This window comes from Gymnoscopelus braueri (genome assembly GCF_963280865.1).
Source record: "Gymnoscopelus braueri genome assembly, chromosome: 15".
NCBI lineage: Eukaryota > Metazoa > Chordata > Actinopteri > Myctophiformes > Myctophidae > Gymnoscopelus > Gymnoscopelus braueri.
Window position 1 is genome coordinate 49,915,927 of NC_137620.1, and position 15,950 is coordinate 49,931,876.

At 41.5% G+C, this 15,950-nt stretch overlaps 2 protein-coding genes across 5 annotated transcripts in view; both read right to left on the reverse strand.

The window, feature by feature from the left end:
* The window catches only part of LOC308102277 (uncharacterized protein), a 281,082-nt gene that overhangs the window by 231,308 nt on the left and 33,824 nt on the right, over positions 1 to 15,950 (reverse strand). The gene's annotated exons all lie outside the window — the stretch shown is intronic.
* LOC308102288 (adipose-secreted signaling protein-like) overlaps positions 1 to 15,950 on the reverse strand; it is a 31,340-nt gene that overhangs the window by 14,143 nt on the left and 1,247 nt on the right. For 3 of the 4 annotated variants that reach the window (XM_080451932.1, XM_080451930.1, XM_080451931.1), the window contains exons 2-3: positions 11,945 to 12,023; positions 7,835 to 7,943 (exon numbers count right to left, since the gene is read on the reverse strand). In XM_080451932.1, the coding sequence (XP_080308058.1) occupies positions 7,835 to 7,853 (19 nt within the window). In that variant the 5' untranslated portion in view covers positions 7,854 to 7,943; positions 11,945 to 12,023. The remainder of the gene's footprint in view (positions 1 to 7,834; positions 7,944 to 11,944; positions 12,024 to 15,950) is intronic. The other variant, XM_080451933.1, reaches the window with a different exon arrangement.

A 15,950-nucleotide genomic window follows, 5' to 3' on the forward strand; every position in this document is an offset into this window, starting at 1 on the left:
ATGTTACATCATCACACTGACGGCTGCACCGTGGTGTGGAAGACTGAGTTAAATGAGAACATGTTACAAATGAGATGATGGGGGGGGAAGGGGGGGCATAAAAGCCTCTTTATGTGGTCTGTCACACAGTTCACACACATGGACACAAGGCCTGCTCCGACTCTTTAAAGTGGCTGTCTCTAAAGCAGTCATTATTACTGATGGAGTTAAAACTATATGTTTTGTGGACCAGATTGATAATGATATAGAAATATCGATCTAACCAGTCAAATTAATATAGTGATGTCTTTTTGGGCCTGTACTTCAGTCTTTTAAACATGCCTTTTGTAACTCTACTATACTTTCTCTACCAGGGCCATGTAGCTGGCTCCATAGTTGCTATCTGGTGCCGGCTCCATACGTTCCCAATCAGTAAAAACATGTCTTGGTCAACGCTGTGTGATTAAATGTCCTAATGACCTGTATCTCTGTACGATGACCTATATCTCTGTATGACCGGGATATTGTCACTAATTTACTCTGTCAGCTGTCACCCTGTCACTAGACTGCCCCAACGCTCCTGATTTCGTGTATAGAGGGGCGGGTGTATAGAGCCGGCGAGAGATTGCGGCTGATCCCATTGGTTCACCGATCTGTCCGTCAACCCCCGCCCCGTTAACGCAACATTACGAGCGACGCCCACTGCACTCTGGTTGGTTGGGAAATGAAACACTTCCTCATACCGAGTACACCGACTCGCTGGGCCAGGCTTTTATCTTTTAGCTAAACTAAACAATAAAAGCCTGGAGATCGAGGCTACCCTGTCACAGATAAACCTGCCACATGTCCTATGATATCGAAGGAATAACTTGTTTATGGAACCAAAAGTTGTACACAAGGACACTATAAGATGAACAACAACTTATTATGATGACACCCTGATGCCTGACAGCTCATCAGATATGATCTGACGTCTGAGGGTCTTAACCAATCGTTAGGATCCACCTTATATCTGATGTCCGGACTCCAACTTGTGTATAAATACTATTGCCTGTATTTGTAATATCAGAGAGATATTTTTGCTGTACGGTGCCTCGTGGATTGATTCTTTCTCGTAATACAATGTCAACCTTTTTAATTTGAGAACCGGCCTGTGTCTGTCTTTGATTTCGTCTCATCCTTTTTACACTGGGTTTTCAGCGGTTTAACAACAAATAGTTTTAATTAGCATAGAGCAGGATTTACGACCCTTTATCAACTCTATTAATTACATTATAATAATAATGCATTATCGGTTTGTCAATTTGTCATTTGTACCAGCTTGCAAAGCACGCTGGTCTAAGAACAGACCGAGTCTAGTCAACACTTTCTCGACACTTTTCTCGACACTTTTTCATCATTGGCTGTCCTTTAAGCCAATGGGGATACTTTCCCATACTCTGAGCGAGCGGTCTCGTCCTCCCAAGCTATGGTACTAGACACGCCTCTCGCCTCTATGGCAGCGTTGCCAGATTCTGCGAGAGAAATAAGCAACAGGTCTAAGCCAATGGGGAGCCACTAGCAGTGTTGCCAGTTTCTGCGAGACAAATCTGAGAAAACAGAAAGCAAGCTGGTATACATGACTGAGTCATGTCTTGTTTCCTTGTCATCACATGACTGAGATCTCCATCAAATCAAAACAAAAAAGAGGCACAAGAGGGCGCTGTAACACAACTTAGGAATGATCCCCTGACTCTGAGAGAAGGAATGGACGGATGTGACGTCATCCCAAAAACATCCCATCCTCCTATGTTAGGATCTGTATAAAAACACATCTAGCTCAGATTTCTCCTTTTTTTGTTTGTTGTTGAAAACAAGCCTTATTCAACAGGCTTTAGCAACACAATGGTAACATGTATTTGTTCAAAAAGGCTGGCAGCAGTGGATGAATTAATTAAAAAATGCCTGGCAGTGAATGTGTTAACACCTTACATTGACCCTTCAGGCTGAAAAGTAACTAATACTGTCAAATAATTCTCCACAAAATGTCTACTTCTCTCATTCTACTATACTTGTAGAGTAGTAATACAATTGGACAAGAGAGACGGTGTTGGAGCCAAGTCCCTGTGCTGACTTCCTGTTGATGGCGTTTTGATATGATAAATATAGTTTTTTTTTCATTTAGTCTGCAGGGGGAGAGGTAAAGGTCACACACACACACACACACACACACACACACACACACACACACACACACACACACACACACACACACACACACACACACACACACACACACACACACACACACACACACACACACACACACACACACACACACACACACACACACACACACACACACACACACACACACACACACACACACACACACACACACCTTTCCCCCTCCCCCTGCAGACTAAATGAAAAAAACTATATTTTTCATATCAAAACACACATCAACAGGAAGTCAGCACAAGGGACTTGGCTCCGACGCCGTCTCTCTCGTCCAATAAGCTTCTCCCACAGAGAGATTAAAGGACCTCGGGGTGCGTCATTAAAGCTCACACTCTACCGGGGGAGGGGGGGGGGGGGGGGGTGGGGGTGTTGTTGACCGCCAACAACAACAACACACACTAGAAAATACTGAGCGCTCATTTCACTCAGAGGCAGAGTTTCCCAAAGAGCCCGGTCACAATGCACTTCATGTCTGACCAACACAATGTGGTCTCTCTCTCTCTCACACACACCACATTAAGTCCAGCTCCACCATTGAGAGGTTTAAATCCACCATAAAAACCCACCTTTTCTCCATGGCTTTCTGCTCAGTCTGAGGGTAATTAACTTATGGCCTACGCCCACTCTGGTCATTGAATGTATTTTTTTTTGGTATTGCTTTTATGTTCTTTTCATTATGCTGTATTTGCATGAGATGTTGCTCTTATGTTTCTCTTACTATGTTGTATTTTATGAGGTCGTTATGATGCTATTGTGAATGGAATGCACTTTGGATCAACTTCTGTTGTTTTTAACCCACTTAAGACCTGGAACACATCTGTGTCACTTTTTCATTTGAGCTAAAAAGCATTATTTTACACTTTTGGCTATTCAAAAATAGCAGATCTACAAGCTCATAGCGCGGCACCGAGTGCCGCGCTATGAGCTTGTAGATCTGCTATTTTTGAAAATGTATGAAAATGTGTGCAAATCTTTGAATATATATTGTTTTAAAGCGAACATTTAACTCAAATCTTTGCTTCTGGGGGGTCCCTGGAACAACATGTTTTGAGATGGGGGTCAGCGGCCAAATACATATCATATCATAAAAAAGTCTGAGAACCACTGATATAGAAACATACGTTTTTTTCTGAATACTGTTGGGATTTAGAAGACATTTGTAGAATCGGCCTCAGGTCTTAATGGGTTAAATGTGCTACACAAATAAAGGTGACTTAACTTAAACAGGAGACAGAACAGAAACGTCCCAGAGGAGAAGGAGATCTGAACAAACAGACTTCCAAATGAATCACTTTGTATAACTCTGCAGTATGGTCTGGTTTCCCAGGAGTAAGATACCCCATTATATAGATGATTCGTTTTATTCTCCCACTGTTGTATTGGATATGGAAACGCTGAACTTTTGACCTCTTTATTCTACTGTGTAGCTGATTAACAAGATAACCAGTGGGTGTGTATTTACTGTGTGTGTGTGTGTGTGTGTGTGTGTGTGTGTGTGTGTGTGTGTGTGTGTGTGTGTGTGTGTGTGTGTGTGTGTGTGTGTGTGTGTGTGTGTGTGTGTGTGTGTGTGTGTGTGTGTGTGTGGGGTACAAACACTACACACACATCTCCAGTGTGACCGGACGGAGAGCCATGGCTCCAAACGTTTGGTCAATAAATTCTACTGGAGCTGAAAGTGTATACAAATCTTTTGGGGAAAAAAGCAGATCTACAAGCATGTGACGCATTGTGAGCTTGTAGATCTGCTTTTTTCAAATGTTTGTTTTGTAATAATAATCCAAAATCTACAAAGTAACTAGTAACTAAAGCTTTCAAATAATTGTAGTACAAAAAAGTATAATATTTGCCTCTGAGATGTAGTGGAGTAGAAGTAAAAGTACTGACAATTGGAAATACTCCAGTAAAGTAAAAAAAAAATCACACCCAGTGTGAAGTGAGTTATTAATTTCATTATGCATCTCGCTAGCCAATCACAGTACGTCCTGCGAAGCCATAAGTATTCAGACCCTTTGCTCAGTATTGAGTAGAAGCTAGAAAATGAGCACTCAGGATTCTTAGAGTGTGTGTGGCAGTCAGCCCTAGAGCCATGTTCTTTCAGACAGCCTTCCCTTTGGTTATATTCTGACAGATGGGGGTTGGGGGGGGGGGGGTACAAACGGGACCCTTTCGGGTTCCATTTTGCACCGTGTCATAGTGAAATGAACACTGAGGATTTGACAGCGTGTGGCAGTCAGCCTTGGAGACATGTTTTTCCACACAGGCTTTAGTTTGGTTTGTCTTCCTGCTGCTGCGATAACTAACTGGTGCTTTAAAACAAAAGCGAGTCAAGGAACAAAATGTACTTAAAGTACCAAAAGTAAAAGTACTCAGTATGCAGAATGTTATATGTTATGGTTCTGAATGAGCAACCAAGCAGACACAGTTCAGAAGTGGTGATCATCATCACCACTTCATAACGTTTTTACATTAATTAACAACCATTTACATTAATATGTGATTTGATCGGCCACAAATGTCATGTGCTCTGTCTTATTGCAATAAATACAATAAAAAATTATAAACACTTTGAAACAATACCTTGAAAATGATCAATAATCAAAACCATGGGGCTAAACTAAATATGAGCATGAAACTTTGATCTTAGAAGAATAAGGATAAACTAATGATGGGTTTGTCTGATATACAGTTACATCAACATGACTGTGTGTCATGTTGGCGTGTGTGTTTAGGACACACACACTCCTAAAATAGTGTTTAGAAAGGTACCAACACTAGTACCAACAGACCCCCATGCTGTCTGTCTGTCTGTCCTGTAACAACATGGAAGCCAAGTCACACCAGACTGACTGACTGGGGACAGATGGAGAGAGCCAGATTACTGTGTGTGTGTGTGTGTGTGTGTGTGTGTGTGTGTGTGTGTGTGTGTGTGTGTGTGTGTGTGTGTGTGTGTGTGTGTGTGTGTGTGTGTGTGTGTGTGTGTGTGTGTGTGTGTGTGTGTGTGTGTGTGTGTGTGTGTGTGTGTGTGTGTGTGTCTTTTTTTTGCAAACTATCCATCTACCTGTCTGTTATCAGTCTCTCTGTCTCTCTGTCTCTCTGTCTCTATGTCTCTCTCTCTGTCTTTCTCTCTCTCTGTCGCTCTGCCACTCTCTCTGTTTCTCTCTCTGTTTCTCTCTCTGTCTCTCTCTCTGTCTCTCTCTCTGTCTCTCTGTCTGTCTCTCTCTCTGTCTCTGTCTCTCTGTCTCTCTGTCTCTCTCTCTGTCTCTCTCTGTCTCTCTCTGTCTCTCTGTCTCTCTCTGTCTGTCTCTCTCTGTCTCTCTCTGTCTCTCTCTGTCTCTCTCTGTCTCTGTCTCTCTCTCTGTCTCTCTCTCTCTCTGTCTCTCTCTGTCTATGTCTCTCTCTCTGTCTCTCTCTCTGTCTCTCTGTCTCTCTGTCTGTCTCTCTCTGTCTCTCTGTCTCTCTGTCTCTCTCTCTGTCTCTCTGTCTCTCTCTCTGTCTCTCTGTCTCTATGTCTCTCTCTCTGTCTGTCTCTCTCTCTGTCTCTCTGTCTCTCTCTCTCCCTCTGTCTCTCTCTCTCTCTCTCTCTCTCTGTCTCTCTCTCTGTCTCTCTGTCTCTCTGTCTCTCTCTCTCCCTCTCTCCCTCTCGCTCTTTAAATAAACAAACTATTTCTCTCTGTGTGCGATTCAGCCCAGAGCTAACATCTTGCAGTGTGTAGCAGCCCTTCTTACGGTTGGTATCCGTAACCGGAGGCATCGATGGGATCCGGATCCAACATGTGACGGAACAGGAATCAGTTCCGTCACATGTGGAACCGTTTCTGGAACCAGGTTTTTATCACACTAGTCAGAGCTGGTTATGTGGATGGACTTCATGTCTGATATACTACTACAAATACCGGTGGTTCTCAAACCTTTTAATTTCAGGTTCCATTTGTACCCTCTCAGAGTTACAGAGCTGTGAGGGTTCATTTAGAACCCCCCTAGGAATGGTTAAAGGAAACCGTTATGGAATCAGACCGTTAAGAGGGAATCGTTAAGGAAACTAACCCTTGTTAAAGGGATAGTTCACCCAAAGAAAATCCTAAGCCAATGATTTGATGACCTGCGGACTGGTAGGCAGTGGTTCCAGTAGGAGACACAAGACACAGGGGTTCCACTCTACCGGAACCACTGCCGGTCATCACATTATTGTCTTAGGAATGAGACAAAAACTAAAACATATCCATGAATTCAAGTCTCCATGGAGTGACTAATAGATAGAAGAAAAGTCATTTTGGGACTGAACTATCCCTTAGTTCTGAGTGTGGTCTTGGGGTCCAACCAGAAGGCCTACATGTCACAGAGGAGCTGAGAGATCTCACAGTGCAGAATGGGTGCAGTATATCACAGGTTTAAGAGCCGGGGCAGCCCATGTACTGTAATACTTTATAACAGGGGTGATGCAACTTTGGTGATGTAGAGGATCACTATATTTACACTCTCACTACAGAGGAACACATTATATATACCGTGAGGCAGACACCTCTTATCTCAAGTGTTTTAACTTTTATCGTAAATTAATGCCGTGCTTTACCATTCTATGTCACACAAAAGTAGCAAAAATAGCAGATCTACAAGCTCAAAACGCGTCGAAGTGCGACACGTTTTGAGCTTGTAGATCTGCTATTTTTTAATTGGAATCCAGATTAGAATTTTTTGCAATTTTTGAATTGGAATCCTGAAAAATAACATTTTTATTTAATTTCAAATGCATTTAGTTATACTTATGTTAACTTTATGAACTTAAATACAAATACGTTGGACATAAAAAAGACAATATAATGTTAATACTAGTCATTAAGCTACTAATATAGACTGAAGTAATTAAAGCGGGTCATGTTTACATGTTAGGAATCATAACAGCTGAAATCAATAATATATCAGTATTCTGATATTAACCTGTGGGCCGCATTAAGTGAAGGTGGGGGCCGCATGAGGCCCCCGGGCCGCCAGTTGCCCATGTATGCTTTCTAAGTTATTAAAAAAAGATTTTAAAATCTATTCTCGATGTAATGGGCAGCCGGTGAAGTGCAGCCAACACTGGTGTTATATGTGCTCTGTGACGGGTGTCAGTGAGAAGTCTGGCAGCTTTGATTTTCAACATGCACTAATAGGCTGTTCTAAGTCACCTCGCAGCGCGTTGTAAGCTTGTACATCTGTTATTTTCACCACTTTAACGTGTTTTTAAGACAATAATAAAAAAAGGTACGTTTTTTGGACATACAACGACATATATATCCACTCCACCATATTGTCCTTAATCTGTCACCCTGTCTGCTCTGTACTGTCACCCTGTACGAACACCCTACCTCTCCTAGTACACACTTTATGTCTACTGTGCCGTCACACTACACACTATGACACTTTTAGACACGGTTAAAAATACATATCTACCACGGAAAGATATGCCAGGTATGCTGAGAGAGAGAGAGAGAGAGAGAGCGAGAGAGAGATCCCTGACACAGAATCTGTTGAGATGGGGGGGGTCTGCAACCAAATACATATCAAAGTGGGGGTCCTTGACATAAACACGTTTGACAACCACTAGTTCTACTGACCGGTATACAACATATATATAGACACAATAATAACTACTCACTCTTCTTTGCAGTGGCCATGATGTCAGGGACTCTCGTCCAACACAGACAGACACACGGACACGAGGCAGTCACAGCCCTGACATCTCAGCAAGACAACCTCCACTCACCCTGAGAGAGAGAGAGAGAGAGAGACACAGAGAGAGAGGTTTATTTTATTTATTTTTTATTTTGTTTACACATTATCTTTTCTATTAATATGTTGGATCCATGTTAATGTGTATTTCACCTTTACAATAGCAGATCTACACACTTAAACTGTGTTAGATTGCATCGTATCACAATCTAACTGACTGACCGATACCTTATTATTTTGCTGAGGACCCACTGGGCCTAAAGGCCAGAGGATTGGCTTTTAACAGAAAGGTTGTCGGTTTAATTCTCCAGGACCGGCACTAAAACTCTGGATGGGGAAGTGAATAACTAAAGGGCAGCTACACACCGTTATGTATCTCACACTACAGGAGTCTCTTTGTTGAAATCAGCTGTTTGTCATATATGGTTGTGGTTTTCACACTATAGATTGATATCAGACAAGGGATCACACACTGTAGGATAGTTCACTATACGATCCAGACCTGATACATACATTTGTTTTTATTCAAATTAATTTGAACCGACATCTCAAGAAAACGTGCACGGCTCCCGTGATATATGTGTGAGACGAGACAGGACGCTATTGATTGACATTAAATAATGATCTATTTCTCTGTATGTCTCTCTCTCTCTACACAGGACCTAATGGAAACAAGCCCTGAGGGCTTATCTGGGACTGGGTTATCCTTTTTAGCATTCTTTTATTTAAATCTGTGCCACCATGCTTTTTTTGCAAACTATCCATCTGCCTGTCTGTTAACTCTCTCAGTGCCACGCCCCGAGATATCCCGAGTTTTTCCCGAGTACCCTCCGTGCCAGCACGAGAAATCCCGAGTTTTTACTTTTGACTGTGGTCGCGCTATACTGTTTATTTTTCATGATCACTTTCGCTTCCTGACTCCTTCAGACTCATTGGGTTCCGGTTTCATTACGCAGATTCCGTTTCCGGTTCTAATTTTTTTCCCGCGATCATTTTTGGCCAGAATAGGGAAAGTCACGGTTTTTCACACGGTATAAAAAACAAACGGAGAGGTCCACGTCTACTCTCTTTGATCTGGGTGACGATCAGTCATCGTAGTCGTGTATCACATCGTAATTTAGCCCGATCAACGATTGTCAAAAATGTCAACATCCGGTTATGGACCGGATGTGACGTGAGCCTGTTTGGGAGGGGGCGAGTGAGCCAGCGAGGTCATCAATGTGTCGATTTATTGCGCTGTATTATGGGTTTAAAAACCCAATCAGATCATTTATTTGAATGAAAAATTACAAAATTAAAATAAAATAAAAACGCAAATTGCTGGCACTGGGGGAGTACTTTATGAAAATACTCTTGGCACTGAAAGAGTTAACACACATTACATTACTTTACATTACATTTACATTACAGTCATTTAGCAGACACTTTTATCCAAAGCGACTTACAATAACTGTATTCAACAACTGTATTCAACATAGGTAGGGAACTAAACTACTAATCACCAGAAGTCTGAAGTGCATTCTCTTCTAAAACAAGCAACTAAGAGTATACCTAGCTCTGAGGTAAAAGTGCCATATATCAGCTATACCTACTTTCTTAACCAGATGAGACACATAGGAACATCAAATGAGCAAGAGATAAAACAAATAAGTGTTATCGAATACACTTATTTGTGTATTTGTGTATTCCTTCCACCCACACACACACACACACACACACACACACACACACACACACACACACACACACACACACACACACACACACACACACACACACACACACACACACACACACACACACACACACACACACCTGTTCTCATTGGCTGTAGCATGGATCTCCTCTCAGACTGTATGATGTCCAGTCGGGGACACGGAGCCTAATGTCAAACCTGATAGATATCTAGAGACGCTCTGGAAGACATCACAGAGCAGCGAGCAGCACGGGCCGTTCCTCTCACACAGCCTTTCACACACAGAGCAACACCTCGGAGAGCAAAGCCAGGTCTTGGGTCAGATCGGGGGTTTTGTCGGCGAGCGACAAAAAAGAAACGGTCCCGACAACATAATCGGAGCTAATATCTTGCAGTGTGTGTATTAGCCCAACACTCACACAGCCAATGTTCCGCGCTCATAAAAGTGCCACGCTAATGAGCTTGTAGATCTGCTATTTATTTATTTTTAAATCGTGAAAATGTGTGCAAATCTTTGAATATATATTATTTTTTTTAAAGCGACCATATGTAACTCAAATCTTTGCTTCTGGGGGTCCCTGGAACAACACACTTTTAGATGGGGGTCGGCGCCAGCCAAAGGTTTGAGCACCACTGATAGATATATATAGCAACATATATAAATGATATATATATATATTTTTTAAACTGTTCTAAAAAGGATTTAGAAGACATTTGTTCCTGGATTGAATGAGCTAACGAGTGCGTGGGAAATGTTTTAACAGACAGGAGATGGTTGGGGGGGGTTGAGGGGGGGGGGGTGAGAGGGGGGGTTGAATCCTCATAATCCTCTGGTGTTCATATCAGTGTTGTCTACGTAATGAGCACAGATTAGGATAGACCACAGACGGACACAGATGTATTTATTTCTCTTAAGAGATGATACTGCAGCTGAAAAAATGCACAAACACAAATTCTGAATCATAACCAGGGCAGGAATTCCACGGCGGCCGCGACGGCCATGTCCGTCTCTTAGGCCGTGTGCCTCCAAAAAGGTACACGCCCCGCGGCAGTGGTTCTCAAACTTTTTCAGTCTCAGGGCAGCCCCATGTAAGTAACGTTTTCATCCACGACGCCCCATAAAACCTCTCATTTATGTCACATTAGGGCACAGTATGACACGAGGAAAGCATGAGAGAATATCCGTTTCCATTAGGAGGACAGCTTGGAAATAATAACTTTAGACTTGATGTTTAACCACCCCGGCATCCCTGTTCTGGGGGGGAACATTAACCAAAAATAGCAGATCTACAAGCTCTGCTATTTTTGTCGAAGAGATTTGGTGTAGATGGAAAAAAAGAACACACCAAACACAGTGCAACTCAGGTCCCTATGGAGGGTCTAAGTGGTTAAACTGATGAATTCCATATTTTATCATCGTGATGCAGGCAGCACCCCTGGACTTGCGTCACGGCACCCACTTTGAGACACCCTGCCCTACGGCCACAGTGCTGCCCCCTGCCCTACGGACACAGTGCTGCCCCCTGCCTGCACTGCCCACACTGATTTAACCGTTTCCCCTCTGCGCTATACCTTCCTGTCAACACGGTAAACACCACCAGATGTCTGGTTGAGATTATACATTCTTATTGGATAAGATCAAGTGAAACGTTGCACATATAACCGGTGGCCTATAGTTCATTTTAACTCATTCAATGCCACAGAATTAATTAATTCCTCCGTCTAATAAATAATAATAATAATTTACAAGAAATCTCTACAGAAGGCAATTGCATAAAAACAGAAACATCACACCAGTAAAAGAAAACAATAACTAGGAAACTAGGAGAAAACTATTAAAACATGGGCGCATAAAGCCTCCAGCTAAAAAAATGCTTTGCTAAAAAGGTAGGTCTTTAGTCCTCTCTTAAAACAATCAACTGACTGCCTACCGTCCAACTGCCAGCGGAAAGGGTGATTTTACTGAACCTTTGATAAATCATGGAGTATTCTCTGTGACCTCCGTCCTCACTGAGATGGGCTCATTACACTCACGGGGGTCCGGTAGAATCGGGAAAAGAAAATGGCCGGCCGTGATCCTCCATTCCAGAGCTATGGCCGTTTGAATGTGGCTTGTTTATTGAAAAACACTTTGAGCTTGTAGATCTGCTATTTTTGAATAGCCAAAGGAATCTTAAAATGACACAGATGTGTTCCCGGTCTTAATGGGTTTAAACCAGTGTATGACGGAGGTTTTTTTAACCCTCTTCTCCTTGACATGTGCGTTAAAGTCCATCACCTGGCCTATAAATACAGATACAACACTATCTCCTCTGTGTGTCTGTAGGAGGACTCACTCACCACCAGGCACGATGTGATGATGATGTGTCAGTTCAGAGATCCTGAGAACAGAGGCGGGCGTAGGAATTCAACCTCCAACCTAGAGAGAGAGAACACACACACACACACACACACACACACACACACACACACACACACACACACACACACACACACACACACACACACACACACACACACACACACACACACACACACACACACACAAATGTAAAATCCTCTGACAATAGTCTCAGTGCCAAACATGTAGATATTATGTTTGCATGTATAAACCCTCCATATACTCAATACAACTGGACGTAAGTTGCCTCTAAATTGCGACACGCCGGAAGTGTCGCAAACGCGAGACTTAAGGTGGGGGGCACTCATTCAACACTATAAACTTCATATCTCACCCGGGAAAAAAAGGTGAAAAAAGCCCCATAAGTCCCATAGGCGTGGGTTTGTAACCCGGGATGGAGTTATGAAAATGTTCTACTGCACCACTCGTCCTAGGATGTCAGACCATCGTAAGAAAGGTAGGAGAAAATGTTGCGCGAAATTCTCTTTTAAAAAGGCACGGTCCCACCGCACTTTTATTTTACCTCTGGGGTGGAATCTGCCAATGCTTTGTTAATGCAAATGTGTGGATTCATGGTCAAAACATTGCAAGACCATGAATCCACACATTTGCATTGACAAAGCATTGGCAGATTCCACCCCAGAGGTAAAATAAAAGTGCGGTGGGACCGTGCCCTAAGGTTGTAAATGGGTGAACTACTCCTTCAAGGTTGTAAATGGGTGAACTACTCCTTTAAAGGTTGTACATGGGTGAACTACTCCTTTAAGGTTGTACATGGGTGAACTACTCCTTTAAGGTTGTAAATGGGTGAACTACTCCTTTAAGGTTGTAAATGGGTGAACTACTCCTTTAAAGGTTGTACATGGGTGAACTACTCCTTTAAGGTTGTAAATGGGTTAACTACTCCTTTAAGGTTGTAAATGGGTGAACTACTCCTTTAAGGTTGTAAATGGGTGAACTACTCCTTTAAGGTTGTAAATGGGTGAACTACTCCTTTAAGGTTGTAAATGGGTGAACTGCTCCTTTAAAGGTTGAACATGGGTGAACTACTCCTTTAAGGTTGTAAATGGGTTAACTACTCCTTTAAGGTTGTAAATGGGTGAACTACTCCTTTAAGGTTGTAAATGGGTGAACTACTCCTTTAAGGTTGTAAATGGGTGAACTGCTCCTTTAAAGGTTGAACATGGGTGAACTACTCCTTTAAGGTTGTAAATGGGTGAACTACTCCTTCAAGGTTGTAAATGGGTGAACTACTCCTTTAAAGGTTGTACATGGGTGAACTACTCCTTTAAGGTTGTAAATGGGTGAACAACTCCTTTAAGGTTGTAATTGGGTGAACTACTCCTTTAAGGTTGTAAATGGGTGAACTACTCCTTTAAGGTTGTAAATGGTGAAGTGACAGAGTGTAAACGAGGTCATGGCTCCAGTAGAGAGAGAGAGTTAAAGCCTCAACAATGAAGCATTAAACCACAGCTAAAGCCTTATTAAAGCAGCATCACATGAGAGACTGAGCGACTATATTAACAAACAATAGACTCACAGTCTGAACACAATTATTCACATTCCTCCTTCAACAAGCAGCCTTTATATCACACATTTGTATCATTCTCTGCAGGATTTTATGTGGTTTTTTAATAGTCGATCTACAAGCTCGCGACCATCTCAAGAGCTCAAGATCTGAAGAGCTTGTAGATCGGCTACAAGCTCACAACAAGCTACGAGACGGGCTTGTAGATCGGCTATTTTCAAATGGTCTACGGGTATAAGGTAGTCAGGGGAGAGGACGAGTTCTGTATATAGTTATAATTATAATATATATATATATATATATATATATATACATATATATATATATATATATATATATATATATATATATATATATATATATATATATATATGTATATATATATATATATATATATATATATATATATATATATATATATATATATATATATATATATATATATATATATATATATATACATCTAAGTCAAGGTGGGTTTGATAAGTAAAAGGCTTCTATCAAATTTGGACACGGGAACGCATCTGTGTCATTTTTAGATTTATTTGGATATTCAAAAATAGCAGATCTACAAGCTCATAGCGCGCCGCGCTATGAGCTTGTAGATCTGCTATTTTTGGAAAAATCTTGGAAAATGTGTGCATATATATATATATATATGTTTTAAAGCGAACATTTTTACTCCGATCTGTACTTCTGGGGGGTCCCTACATATTTTGAGATGTCCCTACATATTTTGAGTGGGGGGGGGGGGGGGGCGTGGCCAAATTCATATAATTTTGGGGGTCCTTCACATGAAAATGTTGGAGCACCACCGGACCCCCATCTCAAAATGTGTTGTTCCAGGGACCCCCCAGCAGAAGCAAAGATTTGAGTTACATATATTGGCTTTGAAAGATATATTTGAAGATTTGCAAAAACTTTACGATTTTTCAAGCTCATAGCGCGGCACTCTATAAATCTAAAATGACACAGAGATGCGTTCTGGGTCTTAAAGGGTTAAGAAGACTAAAAGACAAACAGAAATGTTCATTCTTATTCATAATGTTCATTCTTATTCATAATGTTCATTCTTATTCATAATGTTCATTCTTATTCATAATGTTGGACGAAAACACTATTAAATCCTTAATCGCAATAATTTGAGCCACAATTAATCGTCAAGTAAAAAATATCATAATGGAGACAGTCCTACTTTAAGACCCTCTGGCCTACAGCATGATTAATTATTAATATAATTATCATAATGCAGACAGTCCTACTTTAAGACCCACTGGTCTACAGCATGATTAATTATTAATATAAATATCATAATGGAGAACCAGTGGTCTACAGCATGATTAGTTATTAATATTATTAGTTGTACATTGACATATTAACAATGTGACTTAACAGTCATGAGGAAAGTGATGGAATGTCATATAAAGTAATGGTTGTCATCAGTTGGTTTGTGTACTGTAGTCTTACTTGTTATACTAGCTATACATTCCATAATTACAACTATTAGTAATGGATACAACAGCTTGTTCAGGACAACAATAGAAATAAAGCCTCGCAGGGCTTCTTGTCCTTTTAAACATCATTCTAGATCATATCTCTGTCTGTACTAGCCTTAGATCAAGACTATCGTTAGATGTATTTTATCGGTTTTTACATATTTATATCTACAAGTCTTAGCTCCAACCCCCCAGTTTGCCCTGGAATGTCACCAGTAAAGCCCGTATTTCTCCAAACATGTACAAATGCAAAATATCAGGTGTTTACCCGCTTGCCCCAAATGTTAACTAGGTGTCCGGAGTGTTTGTGTAATGTATTAGTCCATATTTATCAATAAAGAAGAAGGCAGGAATTTTTCCCTCCTCGTTTACTTCCTGTTTACATTGCGTGTAATTCCGGCTTTCACCGCATGCGCACCATCACTAACGCCCATTCGGAACTTCCGACAGAATCGGCCACAGACGGGATTAAAACACTTCTTTATTGAATAATATTGACTAATACATTACACAAATACTCCGGACACCGAGTTAACATTTGGGCCAAGCGGGTAAACACCTTATATTTATCATTTGTACATGTTTGGAGAAATACGGGATTTACTGGTGACATCCCAGGGCAAATGGGGGGGGGGGGGGGGGGTGGAGCTAAGACTCTCGTATATATGTCACAGGGAAAATGGCATTCCAGGGAAATTGACAGGGGAGCGCTTGTTTTATAGGCACGGGGCGGTGCTGCGAGGCGGGGCTTTGATGCGAGGACGACGACCACAACAACAACATACTAACCAGGAAGCTACGCTAGGGGAACGCTGAAAATAAAATGGATAATATGAGAGAAATACTCAAGTAAAGTACGAATACCTCAAAATTGTACTTGAGTAAATCTACTTTGTTACTTTGCACCACTAGTACAAGCCT